Source organism: Mycetomoellerius zeteki, unplaced genomic scaffold (assembly GCF_001594055.1).
Source record: "Mycetomoellerius zeteki isolate Tzet28-1 unplaced genomic scaffold, Tzet1.0 scaffold95, whole genome shotgun sequence".
NCBI lineage: Eukaryota > Metazoa > Arthropoda > Insecta > Hymenoptera > Formicidae > Mycetomoellerius > Mycetomoellerius zeteki.
This window is the reverse complement of record NW_017257990.1, coordinates 1,060,363-1,084,350: the sequence shown is the minus strand read 5'-3', so window position 1 is coordinate 1,084,350 and position 23,988 is coordinate 1,060,363. Positions and strand designations below refer to the sequence as shown.

The window sequence follows — 23,988 nt, the reverse complement described above, 5'->3', positions numbered from 1 at the left end:
TATACAATTTATATTATGAAATCAAATATAATTTACGTTATAAATTCGTTTAAATTCGTACGTATTATAAATAAGACATGATAAAATAATATCAAATATCACAATTACATAAATTCTGTGTTACATTGTTCTATATGTTCAAAATGAAAGCTATACATATATATTCTTTTTCACGTATCCGTTTGCATATAAAAATTGTTGTTTTAATAGATCCTGTATTTTGTAAATTAAACATATAATTATGATATTTGGCAATTTAAAAGATAGAAAGATAAGTAGGTAAATTAAACGTGAATGATTAATTCTGTAATACTGTACATCGAAGAATTTTGAAGTACTCTATAAGAACATAGTTAAGATATATTACATAATGTCCCCTTTCTCTTTCTCTCTCTCAATTAAAATAAATAATATCTAGTAAAATTATTCGTATACATTGGTAATATACAATTATGTGGATATATGTAGTTACGTTTTATTAATTACACCTACAAATATATGTATATATTGTGTGTATATATATATACGTATAATATATATATGTATATATATACATATATTAAAACATGTAGCACATACATCTGGACATCAGTTTTGTGAATATAAGTTACATAGTTCTTTACTAAGAACGATTATTATCAACCACTATGGTTCTTTTTTCAATTATATTACTAATATCAATTACTTCAGAACTTAACTACTTTAAATAAACATAAAAAAATTTATACATAGGCTTTTGTTACTTTATGCATAAACTTTATCGCATCGTGACACTGACGTGAATTATGTTGTTCTTATGTGTTATTGCACCGTTGTAATATCTATTGCGAGATCATATGTATATTACTTAAAAAAGTCAATTTAGTATTATTTTTCTCTTTTATATTCTTTTTGTTCATCTGATGATTCTTCACGAACGGCTAATACCATTCTTAACATAAGAATGGCGAGTAATTTGTCTAGAGGGTCCATAAATCCTCGTTGTATCCATTTTGGTATCGTCGTGCGTGCGTGGGAAAATCCTAATTTTTGAAGGATATAATCGATTCCATAAGGTTCTATACTTTTGCCAGCCCATGACAGTAGCCTTAACAAATTAAGAAATTTTACGTTATCTTAGATGGCTTCGAAAAAGCTATATTTCTGAAATAACTTACCTTACTGTTGGTTCTAAATGCCACGTTTTACACCTGTATGATCGCCAGTCTTTTATAAACATTTCAGCTGGATCAAATTGTTTGCGTTTCTTTTCGTCCTCGGCAGTAACAGATACGCTAGATATGTTAACTGTACCTGTGTTTATATTTTTTCTTTCTTGTGGATCGGGACTGTGTGCTCTTGCACCCATACTCTGCATTGTATGCTATAATGTAGGAAATTTCATAAGAATAAGAATATTTTCTCTAACTAGATAAGATTTAGATTTAAAATTGTTTCGAATTTACTTTCAATAAAGTTCTTACCACTCTTTCTTTTTCTTTCACATATGATGTAATAAGATCATGTAGGAAGAAAAAGGCTTCGGCATCAACAGTAACAAATATATGATCTTCAAATTCTGTTATAAAGCTGCATTCAACTAATGGTTTTTCGCCTACAAATCGAAATAATAAAACATAATAATCATAATATTTCAACAATGCTTTTTAAGATTGAACATTTTTACATATACTACATTATCTTGAAGTTATTCTCATTAAATAATATATCGTAGTTTTATAGCTAAGTTTACTAAATAGTAAAACTAATTTCTCATGCTTATTTAAGTATTATTAATTATTTGTATTAAATAAAATTATGAAAATTTTTAAATAAACTCAATATACTCTTTATTACATCATCTTGACAATATTATACTTAATTATATTATTGAGCATAGTATTAATTAAAGCGTAATATTATAGCTTTAAACTATTAAAAAAAATTATAAATTTTAATTTATTCTCGTCATATTATGTGTACGTGTACTCGTGTGTGTGTGTGTGTGTGTGTGTGTGTGTGTGTGTGTGTACTTTTTAAGAATTTAAAAACTTATTTAAAAACAAAATACGGATATAAGGTAATAACAGTACCTGTATACCGATATACAGATATCGCTTAAGCATTTATTTAAACATATAAAGCATACTAAATATTCTACCGTTTCTTATCATTCCAAACATAATAAACTTCATATACTTACTATATAAAATATGCTTAGGAAGTCCTAAAAATATACGAAAGAACCAATTGCAGAATAATGAGCACAGTGGAAGAACATATAATATTATGCTTTGTGCTTAGTGTGATTTAACATAAAGAAATTTGTACTGACAATACATTTATTAATATAATTTCGTAACAAAACCTCTATACGTATTAATACCATTAGAACATGTCTGTTGCACATCATTATATTTAGCTTATTTTCGTATTTTATTGAAAGTTTAATTGTATAAAAACAGCGATTATATTTATATAGTATTACTATTGATATAAAAAAGCGATATTATTAATATTACACAGATATATATATATATATTTAAACAATTAGGCAGCGAAATAGCAATTATTTTCAATTTACGTACCTATAACGTCTGGCGTTCTAGCTGTTTGTAAATGTTCAGTTTTTAGATGAAGCTGCAATGAAGGCAAGGCAAATATCACTTCTCGAGTATGAGAATGTTCTTGCAATTTGCCAGACGTTGAGGATGTGCTCCTTCCACGCGATACATTACTACCGTCAGATGTACTGTCCACTCTATCCCTCTCGACACACGGAAATCTGTCTACCGCTATGCGATGAAAGAGACAAGAGTTAGATAAATATATAAAATTCTATAAAAGCGAAAAAATAATGAAATTACTTTTATATTTTATACATACCATCAATCTCACTACTAGCAAATGCATAATGAAACCATTCTTGCAGAGATTTAAATTGCGGTGGAAATAAAACGCTTCGACTTAATCTACATACAGTTGCCATGGAATGATGTCTTGCATGTTGTTCCTGTTGGTGTCCTAAACTAATGGTTAACGTCTGTACGACGTGAACATCATATGTGTTAGGTGCTGCGTGTAAACAAAATAAATTTATGGTACACTATTGATATAGAAATAACATGATGATTATTTAATATTAATTACTTTCAACACTTGGGATTTCTTGGGCTTCTGTAGCGAAACTTATGCAGGGTTCTTTTAACGAGAACAAAGCCCAGCTTTTGCTTTTAAAATTAATTCCGTGGAAACATGCTAAGCTAATATTACAGCCATGAAGTTCCATTGTACCACCAAGGACGGTACCAGTTGACGGCAAAGAAAACCTTAAGCTTCCTAATTGAAGACCAGCTACTTGAGTTAATACTCTTTGCCAATGTCTATGATGTCTAGCATCTGATATTGCAGTTTGGTTCAAACTCCATGGACCACCTACAATGAATTTAATCAGCATCATAATTTTCATTATAACAACTGATAAATATTAACAGTTTGACTTTACCGTCAACAGTAGATTTCTTCTTTTGTTGCCTTTTCTTAATACTACTGTTATTCATTCTTTGATGCTTTGGTTGTAAGGAACTAAATACACGTTTGCTGCTCTTAAATTGTTGACTGAAAAACTCATCCAATTTGTAAAACATTTTTAACAAATCGGCTGTTGTTGATTTACTGATCATGACTTGTAATTGATCCCAACCCAAGTCACCGTGCATAAAAATAATAGCGGGCCTGTATGAACATGTGTTTATATATGTATACATCACTTTTTAATGTTTAATTTCAACAAAATAAAATTGTGCTTCCTTGTTTATTTCATTGAAGCAATATTTTACTTCATTAAGATTAAATTAGAACATACCTTCGGGTTGGCATGAAAGCATCACCACTGCTACTACGATTAATTTTCCATTCATCTCTAAGAGTAACATCCAATGAAGACACACGAGACATTAGCACACTTGTTCCCATGTAATCCAATCGTAATTCTAATGCAAATAATTTCAATCCTACTGTATGATCAGGTTCTATTCCAGGTTCTTCTCGAATATGTACTATGACAATGCGTAAAAATATAGATTAAATTCTCTATAATAACTTATCAATATACAAAGACTTAATTATTTAAAAACTCACTGTAAGTGTCAATTCTACTTAATTCAATTGTCCCACCAACTATACCACCTTTCGCATCTAAACTCGATCCTCCTAAGCCAATGCCTATATACAAATTTTTATGTCCCGTACTGCCAATAGATAGTCTTCCATCCGATCTGAAATCCTTTGTCATCCAGCTAACATTACCCATTACATTACCCATATTCATATGCACATTAAGGCGCGTAAAATTCACTGCAAATAACACTAAAGTTTCCCATGCGGATTCTCTTAATTTGACTTCAGACGACACTTGCTTATCTGAGGTAAAGCTCCATCCTCTTCCAATATCTGACATAAAAGTAACATTTAATGTAAATTTTAAGTTATTCTTTTGCTAATTGTGCGAAAGCAGATACCTTTTAATCGCGTGGGTCTGGTTGGCATATCATTTTCCAAAGTTAATTTCAATTTTTCTCTATTTAATATAGGACTCCTTTCAGATGCACTTTTTAATAATGGATCGTGCCTATCGTAATGTTTCAATAAGGAGCTTCCTATGACTGCTTCTTCCTGATTTAATGGAGGACTTCCATCCCCTTCGGAATATGCGGTACCTGAACTTAAATCTCCTAGAAATAAGCGTCTCACTATGCTACGTCGATACCAAGCCTTTGGAAATGCTAGAATTTCTGTTAGTCGACGCATGTCATATTTAAATGAGGCAGATCCAATATCAATAATTGCTGAAAATTAATATTACATTAAAAAATTTATTAAAACAATTTAATATATCTAAATAAATTAATAAATTATGCTCGCGATATTTTTATTTGCATTATGTACATACTTGAAAATCGTATGACAGCACGACTAGTATCCGAAAGCTTCTTAAGCTGCTCGCTTTGAAAATTCAATTTTCTGCTTCTTGACAAATGAAATTTGACAAATTCGACGTTGATACTTAACGAATCTTTTCGCTCACTATCTGATAAAGGTGACCATTGTGCTTCCTTTAAACCTGTTTTCTTTCCGCCACCATACGGATGAAAAATATAAACGGAAAAATCCGCTAAACAACCTGTGACAGATAATCCACCGATAGCTGAACCTATTTCCTTGCCCGTTGTCTGCGACTTCAATTCTCGAAACTCTATTAACTCTTCCTCAGCACGTTTTGATGAAAATACGATATCAAGCGATGGTAATTGTAGCATACATTCTACTCGTGAAACTGGTAAAGATGAGAATCTATAAAAACATTAACATTTATTAATAAATAAATCGAACTCTTTAAAATTTATGTAAAATATAATACCTAACATACCTGAATGTAGACGGCTGCATATGAAAATATACTATGACATCAACAGGGAAACTGGCATAAACATAATTGCTGTTTGCAGCAGTGGCAGCCCACGATGTGTTTTCCGTATTTTCTAGCAGAAAGCCAGCATTTGTTTGCACGTTACTCTGGAAATTATTTTTGCTCGGAATGGGTTCTAAAGTCTGCTCTAAAAATTCAAGGATATGAGGACTAATAATAGTTTCCTCAGGAATGCTTTGAAGAGTCATCCAAGCAAATAGACTAGCTTTTTTAGTACTAGATTTTCTAAGCACTGTAATTGGATTTAATAGACTGTTCTCAGCAGATATGCGGGGAGATAACGATTCTTCTGGAAGAGTTTTGGATTCGTAATGAACCTGCAAAATAACTTTTCCTTTATATCATTGTTTAAAGAACGTATAATCATTGATAGATAAAATGTTTTTTTTTTAATTTTACCTTAACATCCAAACCAGGAATATGAAAAACTGTTAAATCTACTAAAGGCACACTTGCATGCTGTAGATATTTCAGTCGAGATGTACTAGTTGTTGACGGTTTCTCTTTACTATTTAAATGTTTTCTACTGCTACTGGGACTACCAGGTTGAAATTCGAATGTACCACCAGAACATGATCTTTCTTTCTTCATTCTACTCAAGCTGTAATAGAAAAAAGACATTTGTTATATAAAAATTTAATTATATAAATTATTATATAAATTATTTCAGAAAGTATTAAATTAAAAAGTTAAATATGTAATAAACATTTATACAAACGTAATCTCTATAAACATTTATACACGTAATCTCTTTTTTTAGAACAATTAGATTAATATAGAGAAATTAATTAGAATATATAATACGTCTTTCAATACTCTTAAGAAATTATTAAAGTTATTAAAACAATATATATTATATATTATAGATATTTACAGTTTAATTTCATCTTCTTTTCCTGGATCTTTTGTGTGTAATACACATTTTCCGCTATTAATTAAAACTTTGACATCAAGTTCAAAATCTATATTAGGCTCTTGAGTTTTCTGGGTAATAAATGGAGAAGATGTCGATGAAGCTTGCTCTTTTCCAAATGAATCTAGTAATGGGGCACTACAAAGAGAAGATAGTGTAATGTATATGCTTCTACGTATGTAGAATTGTATATTTTACAAATATATATTTCATAATTATCTAAATTATTGAAGGAACACATACTTTCCCTCCATACTGTCATAACTCGATGTACAACTGATATCTCTATTCTTTTTTCTCAATTCAACTCGTTCTCCTTCGATCTCAATAGTCTCTGGCCATTCTAATTCTCCCTCTGGTAAACTCAAATCAGAACTAGCGCTAGGTAGAGATGATTGCCTAACAAAGATTACAAACAATTAATTTATATCTTTTTATTGCTAATATGATGTTTCAATTATACCTGCACATTGTATGTGTATCACTAAAAGTAACTCGTGGTCCGCCAAGTCCTCTTACTCGCAAAGAAGCTGACCTATGTAACCAATTATTTAAAAAAAAAAATTAATGGGTTATTTAATTAAATATTACATATTTAATATATACGTACAAACTTTTAATTGGAAATTATTCTAAAAAATTAAATTATAAAAATATTAAATAATTATTTAAAATTAAATACATAAATGCATACCGACTGGGGCCGCTCCTAGGACTGCTTTCGTAACTAGCTGAATTTGCTGAATTAATTTCCGTATTCACGTCTTCTGGACTTTCTAAATGATGTTCTGGTGTAGGCGAGGGTACAATAAATGATCTTGAACGATATGTATTCGGTTTGCTACCAAGACCTAATTTACCCTTAATACCAGAAGCTTTCACCGATTGTCTTCTTAGCTTTTGAATCATATCCCTAGAGAATATATTTTCATAAGTCCGAATGTACAAATTAAAAAAAAGAAGTCATTTCATCACATACCTTCTAAAATCTTTGAAAACCATTGCTTCCAATTCATGTAGTCGTTTCATTTCCTGTTCGATTGTTCCATGCGAAGCGCCCAATGAACGCAAATCGTTTATAATTTTCGCTTGTTCATTCATCTCTTTTTCTATTAATTGTGACCTCTTCTTTGCATCAAGTGTAGGATCGAAGATGAATGCTGGGAGACTATCCGTCCAATTTTTTGATTTTTTCATTAATATGCTTTCCTATAAGAGTACATACAATTTTGATTAAAAATATCGCTCTAATTTAACATCGAAATAATAAGATTTAACAAACGATCAAAGTTATCGTCTTGAACAATGTATTAATTATATATTCGATTTACTATCAAAATCTAATCGAAATTTTTTATATACAAGTTTCATACATGTTATGTAAGGCATGTCTTTTATCATATATATTACTTACATTACTTACTTAAACATAATGCCGCGCGTATAAATGGCAAAAAATAAAATTAATTAAACCATACTTTTTTCTTAACCTGGCTAGTGCTGTTTTCTGGTTGATCTCCATCATCGCTGTCATAATCTAGAGGAACGTGAATATCATCTTCCTCTTCAGAACCAGTTAGCATTGTTAATGTATGTCCAAGAGCTGATAGCTGTTGTCCTACATTGACATCAAGATGAATATCAACTCCCTCCATTTGCCATTGAACGTTTAAGATCCATTTAGCATTATCTAGAAAAAATTAATTACTTTTAAAACCTATATATAAAAAAAAATATATGATTATTTATGATTTTTAAATATATATAAAAGAAAAGTATATGACTATTTATGATTTAAAAAAAATATTTTTTAAATTAAATATACAAATCGTACCAGATTTATCTTGTTTTTGAGCGATAGTCCTACTACACACTTCATAAGTACCTTCTGATACAACACATAAATTCATTATATTACTGTCGGTCATATCTGGTTTCCAATCGTCTAAAGAAGTTTCAAAATCTTCTGCAAATCTCAAGCATAATCCTACGAACCTAATGAGAAAAATATAATTTAAAATATATAAAATATATAAAAATATTAGAGTTTATGAATATAAAAATTTTAGGTATATACATACCTTCCTTTACTAACTAAACTACCGCTACTACATGCGGATATGCTTGTATTTTCAAGTGTTACTACAACAGCACCTCGCGATTCTCCATCATAGCCTCTGTTTAATCTCCAATTATTTGGTGGTAAGGGATTAAGCGGCACACATATGCCCATATCATCGACTGTTAATTGTAAAAATAATGTCCCAAGATGAGGTGCACTGAGCTGACTCGTTAGTTGCCCGAATGGAACTTTTTCAAATACTTGTTGAGTAGCAGTTAACACTTCTTTATTCAAATTAGATCGTTTTTCATTCCAGTATTCATATGCGTTTTTATAATTTAACCAAACGAGTATAGCTTTATCGATAGCGATCGGTTGTATATAAATCAATGGACGTTTAAGAGTAATTAAAACTACTTCCTTATCTTCTTCCTGAGCCATTTCCTCTTGAAATGCATTTCGTAGTCCTATTCTAGTATTGAAGAAAGCAAACTGTTGAAATTCGGGCTCAGCTTCTTCAAATAATACATTTTTTAGTAATTGTCCCAGACTTAAATTAATATCAACTTGTGCTTTGCCAAATAATTTCATATAGGGATTAGGTTGAGTAGCACCAGAAACATTTTGCACTCTGTTAGATAATTGAAATTCTACTGCGCCGGTTTCTAACCGCACTGCCGAATTCGTTGGCGTTGTTGCAGTCAATTGAATCCTCTATAAAAAAAAAATAAAGTTTCTTTTGTGAGAACGAAAATGTTTTCATAAAAAAATTACTACAAATTAATAATGAGTTCACAGATGCTGATTTATAAATTTCCAACAAAGCAGAGCAAATATAGGAAAAATTTTGTAAAAGATACCTTGATACGTATAATCAGTGAAAATAAAATTCGTTTCAAAGTAGAGCTGGTTGATTCGTCGTCTTCGAGCCACAAAGGTACTGGTTTTTCACCTCCGTAAACTTTCTGCACTACCTCGTTTACCTCTTTCATAAATACTTTTTGTACAAATACCAAATGATTTAAAAGATCCGTCGTTAAAGAATGCTCAAATACTCCGATATCTGCAGTTGCACTTAGGTAACTACCTTGTCTTAATACAACACCATCTGCAAAATAATCATGATTTTATTTAAAACGCAATTATTAAAACATGAAAATATACGAGAGATTTATATATATATTTACCTGCTAGTTTACTATCATTCAAGTTACTGCTTCCGTCCTGAACGTATTCAGCCAAAACATGCACTTTAGGTAATTCGATACTTGCTTCAGACGGTAAGTTTGCTTCTGTCACTTGCAATTTCGTCGTAAAACTCAGATTATGATGAGGCAAATCTATAGTAAATTTAGCCTTGCTACCTGTTATGCCAGAACTATTCACCTGGTCCATCTTGTATTGAGCTTGGAGAGATGGTAACAATGCTGCAGTTATACTTAGACTTTGAAGTATTATGTGGAATTGCATAACAATAGGTTCTAAAAGACCAGATACGGCCTGTGGTTTTTCTACGCCTATCGAAGGAGCTGGTGCGTAATGATGCGGACTGCCCGAAACAGCATCTACATCATCTTGCTGTTGTCCTCGCGACATTCTCGATGATGTTCTAGTAACTCTTAATTCCTTAAAATAGATAGATTTTCTTTTTATACATATTTCCCTTAAGAATTTAAAGATATTGTTGCAAAATTAATATTTACCTGTAACGTTGACGACAATTGTTTACTGCCTCTAGTCATCATTCCATGCAATGCTACAGGATGCTGCGGTATATCGATATTTACAGCACCGACAGTCAATAAACCGCTATTCTTGTCCTTTTGACGCCTCGTAATGCTGGAATATAGAGCTTGTGATTTTCCAACGGTAACTTTTACAACTGTTTGTTGACTAGGGGCAACGCCTTCTAATAGAACAATCATGGTTCTTCCGATTTGTCCAGTCATACTGCATTCTAAACTTGCAGGCCGCGATTTCTTACGACAAGTTAAACTAGAATGTAGACTAGTAATCTCTGCTTCAAGTTTTAAACCACTTAAAGTAGCTAATAATCTGGTTCTATGGATTCGTGCGACGCCAAAAATAATTAGCCTTGTTCTTTCGCCTGTTACGATATCTATAAATAGCATTCGACTTAAATTAAAGCTGACAAGATAAAAATTGAAAAGAAATACTGAAATATATTCTATACTTACTTAACTCTCTCGATGGAGGAATCGGCGTTGAACTATTTTCAGCATTCAATCCTTTTTCAATATCAACATCTTTAGTTTCATTCAAGATTTCATACTTTCTTCCACTTTTATAATGTTCCGCTGCATCTGCAGATATCGAAAATCGATGGGTAATAGTTTTAGTTTCCGGACGAGTTGCATACAAATCCAAAAGGTAGTATATAGTTTTCCAGCATCGTGGCGTTAAGTGTGCACTATCTTTACATGTATCCGTGAATTTATCCAAACCAGATCCACTAGGGCTTGCTCCAAAATTGGGCGTAATAACACCTTCACTTAAATTAATATAGCCCTTTACACTTTTGCCAGTGCTTCGTAATTTTTGTGCAAAACTTTGCGGCCGAGAGCGCACAGTTGCACCTGGTAACGCTTTCGATTGATTCGGTTCGAAACTGCTACGAAGCAACGGTGCTTCGATCTTTTTGCTGCCAGTGAGGAACTGTTCTTGTAGATCAGATGCTAAAAAAATAGCATTCTATTAGTCGCAAAATAAAATTGTACAGATTATTTATAATTAAAATATTGTATAATTACTTGATGATGAGCCGTTTTTTGCAACATTATCATTAACAATTATGTTAGTATTACGTTTTCCTTCAGGTTGCTCCTTCAGGAGCTGTTGCTCCTTTAACTCCATCTGTGTTTCTTTAACATTCTGATACATATTACTTATTTGATGTAATAATCTAAGAAGAGGCATGTTTACTTGCTGACTTATGTAACGAATATTTAAACTAATGTTAACCACTGTGCTAGTATGTTTCTTCAATTGACCTCTAGATATATACAGGACATTTTGTTTTTGTATCATATCATCTACTGTCATGTCGGCCATCTTTTTAATATCAATGTCTACGCCAATCCTTTCGCATAAAAATGCTGGTGTCTCTGGTGGTATATCGAGATGAAATTTCGAGTTAGTCCCTTTTCTTGGCTGACATTTGTTATCTGTAAGATAAAATAAAATTATATTATTTATAAATAATATATCGTACATTCACGCAGAGTTTTAATAATTTCCAAGCTTACTTTTTTTCTTATCTGTTACTTTTCCAAATTCGCTCACAACTATATCAATGCGCATAGTATCCATACTGCCTACAAGAGATAAATTTGAGCCTAATGAATCTAAGGAGGACATATTATTTACATTTCCTGATCCGATAACTGATAACATCTGTTGTGGCATAACCGATAAGGACGACAAAAGCGGTTCAAAAATCAGATGTGCGTCCAATAATCTTAGAGAGTCTTTCATTGGATACAAGAAAGCACCACTTTGTATATCGGAATCTTCAGTGTCGTCAGTAGTCATAGTATTAATTTTTGAATCCTAAAAAGAGAATATTTTTACTTTATCATCTTACATTGGAACGACATATCTGTGTTACAGAGTGACAAAAATTGCGCCTTTTTAAATGTACCTTTGTAGATTTTTGCTCTGTACGAAAGACCTACGTAAATAAGAACGCAAATAAAGGTAAGCAAGTTTTTAGCATATAATAAATCTTTACATTCCTACGAATACATTTCTGATATTTTAATATTGGAAGACTATACATATCTTATGATATGATGACAGTGACTAGACTTACCCAATTTCCTTTTAAATTTCCTTTATCATTATCCTTTATAAATTCTTGTTGTTTTGCCATCCAGCTGTACAGATCTTCCCCTGTATTTATAGGTTTAGTAGAATGACTTGTAGGAGATGTAACTTGGTCTAAACTTCCAGTGCTATGTTGACTACCATGACCCAGACCTCCAGAATAAATGCTAGGATTAGAACCAAGTTGATGTGAATGTGAAATATGAATCTGTGGAGTCTTTTCTTCTTTCAATGTTCCGTAACCTGGCATAAAAATAATTCATAATTTCAATAAATACAATTCTTTACGTATAGACATAATTATTAATAATAACAATAATTAAAATTAACTATAAATAGAATAAATGAAATGCAGTATTAATAAATGTTCTTAAGACGCGTTCAAAGAGACAATGAATATTCTAGATTAATAAAAGAAAAAGGAGTATTATAAAAGTACATACAAAATTGAACGATGATAATTATATGCAAAAGATGAGATCATGCAGGACAGTTTAATTGTTATTATTATTCCAACTGCATGGCTCAAAAATGAAAAAAATTGCTAATTACTAGCTATTAAGAAAATGAATTAAATAATTCATTCACTGTCCACTTACTTATGTTATTTGGTTCTCGTGTTTGACTGAATAACCCACCACTGGTGAGTAAGGGGAAAACGATACTTGCACGTGTACTAGCAGGTACTTGCGTTGGTTGTAACGTTTTTCCTCTCTTTGGAAGAGCTACAGGTGGAGAGGGAGAGGAAAATGAATCCGGGCCTGGAACCGGTGTTGCTATAGGAGTCGTATCTTTCCCGCGAGGAGAGCTTACAGGAACCGTCAAACCATCACCACACATACCTAGTCATTTTCACACGAAGCCAAAGCATATAAGGTTACATTATTCGTTAATTACGGGAATAGGATTAACAAGCTAATCGATTACTAAAGAATACAGTTTTTAGAACAATAAGAGAAGAGGCGCTTAGACGAACATATATAAGCATTTATATACATAGGGTTAGTAAAAGCATTGAAAGCAAAACGATTTCTGATAGAATCATAATGACGAATACATATTCTGTGATTAATATATATCTCATTTAAAAAATATATACTGTTTTTTTATTACAGTTTATAACGCATATCATAATAAATAATACAGGTATGTACAAATAATTAAAATCGTTCTAATTCTTACACACATTACTTTAATAATTTAATTATCATAAAAATTGTTTTTTTTTCAAATGCTCAGTAAAAATTTATGTTATGTTTACTGTGTAATACCTGTTTTATCTTGTCCACCTTTGATATGTGTATGTTTATGCATATGGTCCGTATGGATGAGCATAGCACATTCATCTGTTACTTCTTGATCATCAACATCTCCTGCACTACCCTCCCCATCAGTCAATAGATTCTCCTACATCAGTAAATCAAGACTCAAAATAACTTTTTTAATATCTAACAAGCTTTGTTTTTCTCGATTAAGACAAAATAATTTCGTATAAAATTTATATTTGGTTGATATTAACATGTAGTTATTGTATCAAACTTTCTTTTTTACTTTTTTGTAGTATTATAACATTCTAAATTGTCTTGAAAGCGTTTCAAAGCTGATTTTATAAAACAGCACAATATAATATGGTTAAAGAATTTGCGATATATAGAAATAATTATAAGAACGTTTTCCAGTTATTCTATATATAACTATTTATTAAATAATCACATGTATTTTGCAAGCATTGTTACACCTGCACCTGTGATATAAATGTATAATATATATATCAAGAGACAAAACAAATTACTACGCTGAACATATATTACAGTTTGTTAAAAGCATATTTATGTAACACATTTCTTAGTTATTATTTAATAACAATTTTGCAAGAAAAATTTTAAAGCGTTTAGTCAAAAATTTTATTTTTAAGAAATATATAAAACTATCATAATTTGCATAATGCACAAATTTTGTAAAAATATTCTTTATTGAAGGATTCTTACTCCTTTTCACATTGATTTCTTCCTCCACTTCTGTCTTATTTACTTGCTGAAAGAAGAAGTTCCTAGCAAATTATGCTCTTTCTATTGACAACTTTTGGGTATCTTAGATATTATGTCAGGATACAAAATAAATAAAAATTCTATATAAACATTATCATAGATAATGAAGATTACTAAATTTTAATTTTGGATACTCACATCTATATATTTTTTTGTATATATTTTTTGTGAAAATATAAAATTCTGCTTTACATTAATATTTCAAATTATATAACTACTTACATTTACTAATCTACATACAAAGATATCTTACCTCATCAGGATCTGACACGGCAAATGTAACGTTTAATGGTTTAATATGTTTAGTTTTGTAATTGTGTTCCAATAATAATGGCGTATAAAGTACGTTCTTCCATTGCCTGCTTAATACAATGACACCCTATAATATAAAGAAATATTAAGTTTATAATATTAACAAAAATACAAATTTTATATAAGTAATATTTGATAAAAGCATGTATCACATCTCAATTTAACAATTATTACTTGTCGGAGTGTAGAAAGGAGTGGTAAATCAGATTCTTTTAAATTAGCCTCAATATTTATGATTTCAGATAAAAAAACATAATTTTGCAATATACTACATAATTGACAAGAAGGATCTTCCTGCAATGTTTTCGCTAAAGGTGTTAATCTTCCGTAACGACTCTGTAAAAAAAAATACTCGTATTAATAAACACAACAGAAAACATTTTCTTATTATAATTGCATCAAAATAAATCACATACCTTCAAAGGCATATGTATTCCTTGTACGTCTAATGCCTCTGCCATAAGGCAGGCAACAATTGCGGTAGATCTTCGATACATTGTTCTGACCATGTAAACAATACGAATTGCAAATTTGTTACTAGGATTCATCCACGCATTTATCGCTGGCGATGCCGTACTGAGTAAATTCCAATCTAATCTCGTATAATCAATTTTTCTCGTTATTGGAGTACGTGGAGGTGCAGCGAAATTAAACCATACTGTTTTTAATTCAATAACGCATGATACAGTATTGCCATTTGCTACTTTAGATGTAAGACTGGTACATGTCGCGCTCATATTCATTTGAGTACCAGCAGATGCATTTGTCGGCTTTACTTCTGCTTCTGCAGCAGTTGCTGTGGACGCTAAAAATAGGATAAACTAAGTAAATAGAATATTGATACAATATCACTTGAATCACAGTTTTCTTTTACCAGCAGTATTATTATCTAATTCGTCTTGGCTTTTAACACTGTCTGTACAAAATACTTCGGCCTCATTTTTTTTGTCACCATCTCCGTTTTCTCCTTTTTCAAATTGAGATCTTTTTACTATTTTCAATTTAATTCCCTCAAAACCACATTCAAACATAATAAACCCTAATCTATCTTCTCCACATCCCATTGTAAATTCTTCAGTAGCTTGAGGTGGTCCGGTCTGTTTCTAAAATGTATAAAAATTGTCATGTATGTATTATTATTAAAATAATATCAAAAAGAAATTACATACATTTAGCTTTTCTTTTTCGTCCATCATGTAATGTAAATAATAATCAATACACTTTAATGGAGACGTCATTCTTGTGCAGGTAAATAATACTTTCGAATAATGTGCAGGTATAGCAGTTATCACTGCATCCTTCAATATCGAAGATTCGTTCCTCAGTCTTCTTAATTGAGAATGTGCTTTGCCTATCAAAAATCAAAATTTTACATTACGTATATAGAACATGTGTGTGTGTATATACATTTATTTGTTTACTTATATACCGATATTTAAAGTGACTATAATTTCTTCTTGCTGCTTCTCCGACGTTTCTATGTATACTGTTTCTCCTCCCACGTCAGCTACTACTGCAGTAGTTTGATGTCCAGATAAAAATGCTTTACTGATTTTGTTTACCTTCTTCTGATTTGGTAATGCAGCCGGTTTGTGAAAAGTTTGAACAACTTCTCGAGCTTGTTTTCCTAGATAGAACCTTGCAGTAACATCATCGAGACAAATCGCAAATAACGATACACATGTCAAGTCCCGAATATTTTCTAACGCAGAGAACGAGATAATTTCTTCAATGACAGATGCTTGCAACAATGTTAGATTCAACTAAAAAAAGATTTTAAACATAATTTAAAAATATGTGTAAATGAGAAAACTATTTTTTATTATGCAAAGTTATTATTACCTTTGGTAAAATAATACTGCCTTGTATTTGTGTCGTAATACTTTCTTCGTAAACATTTGTCTGTAGCGCAATTTTACCTGTTAAAATAAAATAAATTATAAATACAAACTAATTTAATTCATACAGAAAAATATACCGTAAAAACTAACATTTATCATCACCTTGACCATTTTTAAGATTCCTTTCTGCTGTAGAACGTTTTGAACTAGTTTGGACTTGACTCCAATATGATAAACTTTGATCCTGTTTTAAAATATTTGCATCCTCTACTTTGCTTATACATTCGTTGTGAAGATGATTTAGGATTGTCAATGGATGTAAACTGGCCAAAGTTGGTATAATACTATCGATAAGTCGTTGAAGTGATTCCAGAACCATAGGACTTAGCATAACATCAACATCTCCTTTGAATTTGACAATAACCGTTGTGCGTAATCCGGTTTCATGCAATATTGCTAATAGTTCTTCCTCGTTATGCATCGCATTATCTTCGCCTATTGTATATAAGATCTTAGATATCCTTAAAACTGTAATCAAATATACAACTAATAATAATGTACCTTCTGTTTGATTTAGAGATATATCGTCCCATAAGTAAGGATGTGTAGGCGTTTTGTTGGATGAACTTGCAACTGGTGAGCCATCAGAACGTGTTACCATTTTCAACGATGTAAAACCTTCCGTGACAGTTTCAAGTTTTGGTATATACCGTCCGCCAACGTAAACTAATCTACCATCCTCCGCACGTTGAAATACAGGAGTAGTAAATGCATCACCACCCGAAGGTAATGATGATTGATTCCAATTTGAACAGCGAACCTATTATATTTTTTATTATTTGTGTAGTAATGTACATACTGTATTATAGTAATATAATACTGTATATTAAATTAGACAGTAATAAAAGGCTAATACATATGTACATATTAAGAAAAATATTAATATATAATTAAATTAATATACACTATATATATTAAAACTACCTGTGTTAAGTGGCTGACGTAACTCGACATTAATAACGGCGAATCTACGATTGGTTTATTCACTTGCATATGCAAATTTACAAGTGTGACATCTTCTTGTGAGGATACAGCAGAGATAAAACTGGTAGATGATATTGAATGGCTATCCGACGAATCTTGCAAACCGCAGTTTTCAGTTTGATCAACTTCATTTTGAAAACTAGTGTTCCTATTGATCCTGGGACTTTTCTTTGTATTTAATATTTGTGTCTTTGCTCTCTCTAACGTATGCGCTTTATCTGCCACCGAGATATTTACATTAGCCGAGCTCTCAACAATAGATAAGTCCGACGAAAATTTTTTCTTTATACTATCATTGCGGTTTAAAACGCAACCAGAACCGACGATGGATTGACGTAAACTGGACGTTCGACTTCCACTTAATCCATGACTCATATCTTCATCAGCCGAATAGAATGCTTCAGAGTGATTTTCAGATGACATAGATACTGTACGTTGTACCTATAACGTATAAACAATTATGTAATAAATATAGCTAAAATTTTTCACTTAATAAGATATATTATTAATACCTCCTGCTTTAATCGTTCTTCTGAATTTGTCCTCGTATATAACGAATGATGAGAATCCGATACATTTATTCCTTCGCTGTCTTTTGTAGTCGATCGTATAGACGTAGAGAGATTAAATTCGGTTGGGACTGTAGGTAAAGATTGCGGGCTGCTCGATTCAAGTGTTTCTACATTCTCTGTTGCAGTAAAATAATCTACGGCTAATTTGGAATCAGATACACTACTTTTGGGCGCAGTTTCAATTTCTGGTACACTTAAAATGGATTTACTACGTTCTGCATTTAGTTTAGAATCAGAATCTAATTTCTGGGGTAACTGTGCTACAGGACTAGCGTCAATCAAACGAGAATATGGTACATCTTTCGTATTCGGCCCACTGCAACAAAAAAAAACATTGTATAATTAAACTTAGATAATATATCTAAAGATTTTATAATTTTCGTAAAACTTTTTACATCTGTAGACAACTTTTATGTACACTATTTTTTATTTCAATCATTTACGCAGAAACTAATAAATAATAATACTACTTTAATTTCCTTAGCAATATGGATATAGATTAAGAAATACGAAATGTAATTTTTAAATTAAATCATGCAATATCAATAAACAAAATAATGATTTATTTGAAAATATTTAAATAATTAAAACAATCGCTGCCAAAGATTACCGTATCGATGTATAAGAAAATCTTCTGTCCAACGATTTCCTATCTCCACTAGATATCAATGGACTTGCAGACGCAACGTTTAACTTTGTACTATTATTTTCTTCTTTATTATGATCGGTCACAGATCTTGGACGTTCAATACTTTTCTTCAGAGTTTGTGGACCATCCTGACTGAGCGTTACTTTCAATCCTGTCATAGGATAGCATACATCTTGCAAAGATATATCTTGCAAGCTATATGGTGGTGTGTGGAATACCAATTGCCCATCATGCAAAATAGATTGTCCAAATCCTTTTTCTTTACCAGGTTCATGAATTCTATGAATAAAAGTACTTTATATCATAACAAGAAAACATTATTACGATAAAACAGAATCAAACAGGTTTTCAATAATGTAAAGATAAATATCTACCTATACGCAGCTATGTTAATACCATCTTGAAGATCATGATAGCTTGGTTTAAAAAATTTTGGTCCGTTCCGGTTATTGCCAAAAAATACACAACCTCCGATACAACCACATTTCGTTGCCTTTACTCCACTTTCCTGTGGCCATAGAAACCACAAACGTTTTATTGCCTCATCGTGCATTTTTAAATATTTATTTTGTACTAAATGCAAATTGTGTTCTGGAGTTGGAAGAGAAATCGCGGCTTCTAAAACAACTGGACCCAAAGATATTGATCCTACTTCAAGCCATATATCTGATCCATCACCTATTACATATGTAAAAAAATATTAAAAATTAAATATTTACAATACATTGAAAGAATAGTAAAAACAGTAAAAAAATACCTGACATTCGACTGCTTGCGTTATTATGAGATCTACCACTACCAGTTGTATTAGTATTACTTGTATTCGCAAAATAATCTGCCGCGGATACAAACTGGCGAATAGATATTGTAGGTAAAACAGCGGTAACACCCGATTTTACTTGATGTCCATGAAGATTACAACTAGCAACACGAATTGGAGATATCCAAAATTGTATGGCAGTACCTACTTCTTGTAGGTATAAATCAATAGCATCTATGGACAGTCTCGTCATTCTATATTTTATATCTTCGGAACTTGGGCACCTAAAACATTCATTTGATGATAATAATAATAATAATAATAGTAATAGTAACAAAGCTCATCAATCACTCTTATCCTATTATTTTTTATTGTAAAAGACAGAAGATATACCTATAATGTTTATCAACATCGCTCTCTGGACATTGCAGTGGTGCGAGACCATGATGGCAATGAAAAGGTAAATTGGGTGGGCGTAAACTGTTCTCTGTATTTTTTGCCATTAACAAGAAAGTCTCTAATGATGTAACAAAATGATGTAATTGAGGAGAAGTGATCTTTCCGCTTAATTTACCTAATTGCACTTCGATCAACCAAGCATACTCCAATGTTTCTTGATCTAAACTTCTTCCTTCATTGCTGAACATAGCGTGACCTCTAATTTGCAATGCACTCAACATTAAATGCCCCTGATTTAGATGATGTTCTTTATTTGATCTTGTTACATTATCTGTGACTAAAGCAATGGCAGGAGAAAGCAATAACTGAAGTTGTGTTTCCTTATAACCCTTTCTCATTTCAAATCCAAAACGTTCTAAAAGTATAACCGGGCATGGTGGATCATTTTCATTACAATTTTTTATTAAATGAGCTTGAATGTCATGCATAGTAACACCAACAGTCACTTCTAATGGTCTATAATCTCTCGGATCAAATGGTTTAGATTTTATTTCTTCATCTTCCATAGATACCTCGATACTACTGTTTTGTATATCTTTATCTTTATTTCTTTCTGCATTTACAGATGTTGAAGTGTTTCTACTTTGTTGCATATCAGTAAACATTTGATAATCTCCAAATAAATTTTCCTTTAAGTGCATAAAATTCTTTAACAAAGACCCATATAAAATCAATATGGATGGTCCGATTTCAAGTTCTACACTAACTTTATCAGGCGCTATGGATTGCGGATCAAATTTTTGTGCACCACTTCTTGCCCATTGCAAGCCCGGTGATTTCCTACATTTAGGAATTCGCATAGGAGACAACAGAATTTCTTCCTTTTCTGGAGTTGTTATATTAGCTTGTGGAGTAGGACCTAAAGGTGGACATAAGTGATAAGTATAATTAATACTCAATGCCACGATCGGTACAGACCAGCAATCAACCCATCCTGACTCCTTTTGACAAAAGTTTCTCCATTTCTTGCCTCTACTCAATTCATGTAAGTGCTTATGAGATCCATCACGCGTCATGATCTTTGCATTCTTATCTAATGCCAATAAAATAATACGATTGGTATTAACTTCTGGCAAGTAGAATAAAAGATCAACGCTTTCTCCTTGAATCCAGAAACGCAAAGGTATCGTAACAGGTAGAAAGTCTATAAATGGAAGATCAAATGAGAGATCAAAAAGCTCCCCGCAAAAAGCAATGTGCGCATTCTCTTGGTTCTGAGACGAGCAATCGATCCAATTGTATTCATTGCAAAGCGTAATCAATTCAAATTCTTTTAAAAGTAAACTAAATTTCCAAGTATATGGAACAAAGTGTAAAATATCAGGTCTTGCTTTACTCGCCCAATCATTGATCATATCTTGAAAAAAGTCTTTATGCGAATAAACTAAATTAGCAGTTGCTTTACATCCAGTTAAATTCAGCGTCCATTCTTGATGATCATTCCATTTAAGGGGATAATGACATTTTACTCCAAATTCTAAGGTCTCACTTTCAACAAGACTTCGATACTGTAGACTAGTTGTAGCTTCCAAATGTAAAAGCTGACCCGTTATCTTTGTAGTATAACCGTCTTGTAATACTATCCATGGCATTGTAATTTCTAAATATGATCCTGGTCCTACATTAACATGAACAGCATTTGTTTCTCTATTTTTACTAAAAAGTATATCAATCGTTGCTTCATTTAATGTTGATAATCTAATGTCAAATGATTGAACCTGTCTTTTATCTCCTGGTTTAGGCAATTTTGTAATCTTCATTGATTGATAATCATTGGGAAAAAAGAATTTAAATAAATGTTCTCGTTGTCTATCGGCCCAAGGGCCATAACTAAAATCTGTGCCCTTTCCACACTTGATATCGATACCCCATATGGGAGGCATTGCTTCAACCATGTCTCCATTCACCAATTGTATCATTTCAGGATGTTCCGGTACGACGCCAGGTTCATCCATGTAATAATAAACTTCCATATTATTTGAACTTAAAATAACGAAACCTTCTCCCATGTATCTAGGTGGATCATCAACCATTCCAGTATATTTCGGACTAGGGGCCAAAATAACTTTAAAATTCTCGGCTTTGCACTTGGTAAAGTGCATAAAATGATCATGCCTGGATGCTGCTGGTTTTGTAGAATATACAAAATGTGCTTCTTCCACTGTTATTGATAATGTAGTTGGCACTAATCTATTACCAAATACTAGTCTTCCCTAGAAAAGAAGGAATATATTGCGGCAATGTTTTACAAGTTGTATGTTTGTGAACAAGTATAAATAGCAAAGTTAAAGCAGAGTAGAATAATTTGATATTACTAACTGTGCAAATATCTAGTTTAATAACTGGTATCAAGTCTCTCCAAGTACGTGCAATTACATGAGCTTCCTTCTTTCTGATATTATCCACATGACGAGATACATCCATTGCATTAATTTGTGAATGACGAGTCTCATTAGCTGCATTATTTATAGATTCTCCGTCAAGATCATCACTGTTTATATTATGACATTCTTCATCAGCAAACATTTGTGGTGTAAGACCAAAAGATTTTTCTAATTGTGCATAAAGTTGACAGCGATTGTAAACATGTAACTCAAAGCCATTTAACATAACTGATAACCGTGTGTCAGAATGCGAGAGATCTATAATATATAAAATTTTGTAAGATATATATATATGTTTACTTTACATTTTGGTTTGAAAATTTATATAATTATTATATTCAGTATTAAGAAAAATATTTGCCTTCTGATACATCTTTAGGGACATAGCTTCTCCACCACCTAAAAATGAGCCAACCATCCTGAATTCTAAAACTATAATCTGTCGTGATATAAACTATGTCCCTAAACATTATCTTCCCACTTAAAGCACTTAGTATGACAGATCCTGTGAATAAAGTATAATGAATATCCTGAAATAGTATGTCAATTCTCTGTTAATTATACTAATATGTTCTTACCAACTTTAACATATCCGTCTCTAATAACAAATCGATTTAACAACTTTGTCAATATATAACCAGCTACTCTACTATTATAATAAGCAATATAAACAATCCAGGATATGGCAGATACTAGCGAACATAGCAACCATATAAAGTTGCTATCCATTTTAAGATCATCCAAAATGACATGATCGGAATAATTCCAAAATGCCGATTCAATCCCAAAGAAAGATGAGACTGTAGCATTGTATAGTTCGTTCTCCTCCATGATAATGCTATTTTTTCAACTACTGAATTAAAAACTATTGTTCATAGTATATTATATACTGAAATGATAAAAAAAATCTATTTAATATAATTATTAATAAATATAAAATACATGAATATACAATGTTTATATATGTAATATATTGCATAATAAATACAATTATTTAATAATTTACAATTGTGGAAAAAATAGAAAATTTATTATACTATTTAGTATAAATCTATCTTTATACTTTGAATTTATATCATCAAATTTATCTTAACATAACCCATGCGTTTCTATAATATAATTGTAAAAAGATTTTATCACAATTCAGTCGAGTATAATGCTTTGTTGTACAGTTATTTGACTATTATTTTTCAAAACATGCAATTAACAAAACTGAACTAACATGTCAAAAGAAATCTTATTAAATCTTTGATATCACGAAAAACAAAATGTCTAAATCTAACAGATATATGCTGAATTGTTTGCGCATTCACTGTATACGATAAAAATTTTAATATTTCTCTTCCAAAAATAATTCATCACAATGATCTCATCTCTGCGGAAAAAGCAATTACCTGTTCAACGCAAAACGACATTTTATTTCGACGATTTACCTTTATTAGCTAGTCGGATATAAAGCACATTGACATTTTGATGTGCCATTCATATTTTTACGCTTGTCATTATAATAATCCTATTATCATTGTAATAATCTTGAGAGAAATGTCGGAGAGAGAGCTGTCATCAATGAACAATGACACGCATAACCACTCCATATTTGACGTATATGCTTGACCAATACATTATTATTA

General features: G+C 31.4%; 1 protein-coding gene across 1 annotated transcript; it reads right to left on the bottom strand.

The window, feature by feature from the left end:
- Positions 1-738: 738 nt before the first annotated feature.
- Positions 739-23,774, bottom strand: tweek (transmembrane protein KIAA1109 homolog tweek). The gene is made up of 51 exons (XM_018460584.1): positions 23,752-23,774; positions 22,936-23,246; positions 22,719-22,862; positions 22,293-22,615; positions 19,908-22,186; positions 19,512-19,798; positions 19,129-19,432; positions 18,716-19,033; positions 18,046-18,421; positions 17,474-17,974; positions 17,051-17,309; positions 16,652-16,984; positions 16,491-16,567; positions 16,078-16,411; positions 15,818-15,999; positions 15,523-15,751; positions 15,065-15,453; positions 14,823-14,984; positions 14,590-14,715; positions 13,560-13,695; positions 12,888-13,130; positions 12,275-12,531; positions 12,104-12,133; positions 11,709-12,012; positions 11,214-11,627; positions 10,641-11,138; positions 10,146-10,561; positions 9,630-10,068; positions 9,303-9,550; positions 8,462-9,156; positions 8,215-8,375; positions 7,871-8,070; positions 7,360-7,589; positions 7,075-7,293; positions 6,844-6,915; positions 6,624-6,779; positions 6,342-6,518; positions 5,867-6,068; positions 5,408-5,784; positions 4,931-5,331; positions 4,500-4,826; positions 4,120-4,431; positions 3,845-4,037; positions 3,485-3,714; positions 3,130-3,414; positions 2,866-3,054; positions 2,568-2,774; positions 2,183-2,206; positions 1,464-1,594; positions 1,158-1,363; positions 739-1,087 (listed from the first exon to the last, which is right to left on the bottom strand). The coding sequence occupies exons 2-51, from the start codon at positions 23,186-23,188 to the stop codon at positions 868-870; spliced, it is 15,075 nt and encodes a 5,024-aa protein (XP_018316086.1). The 5' UTR covers positions 23,189-23,246; positions 23,752-23,774; the 3' UTR covers positions 739-867.
- Between the last annotated feature and the right edge of the window lie 214 nt (positions 23,775-23,988).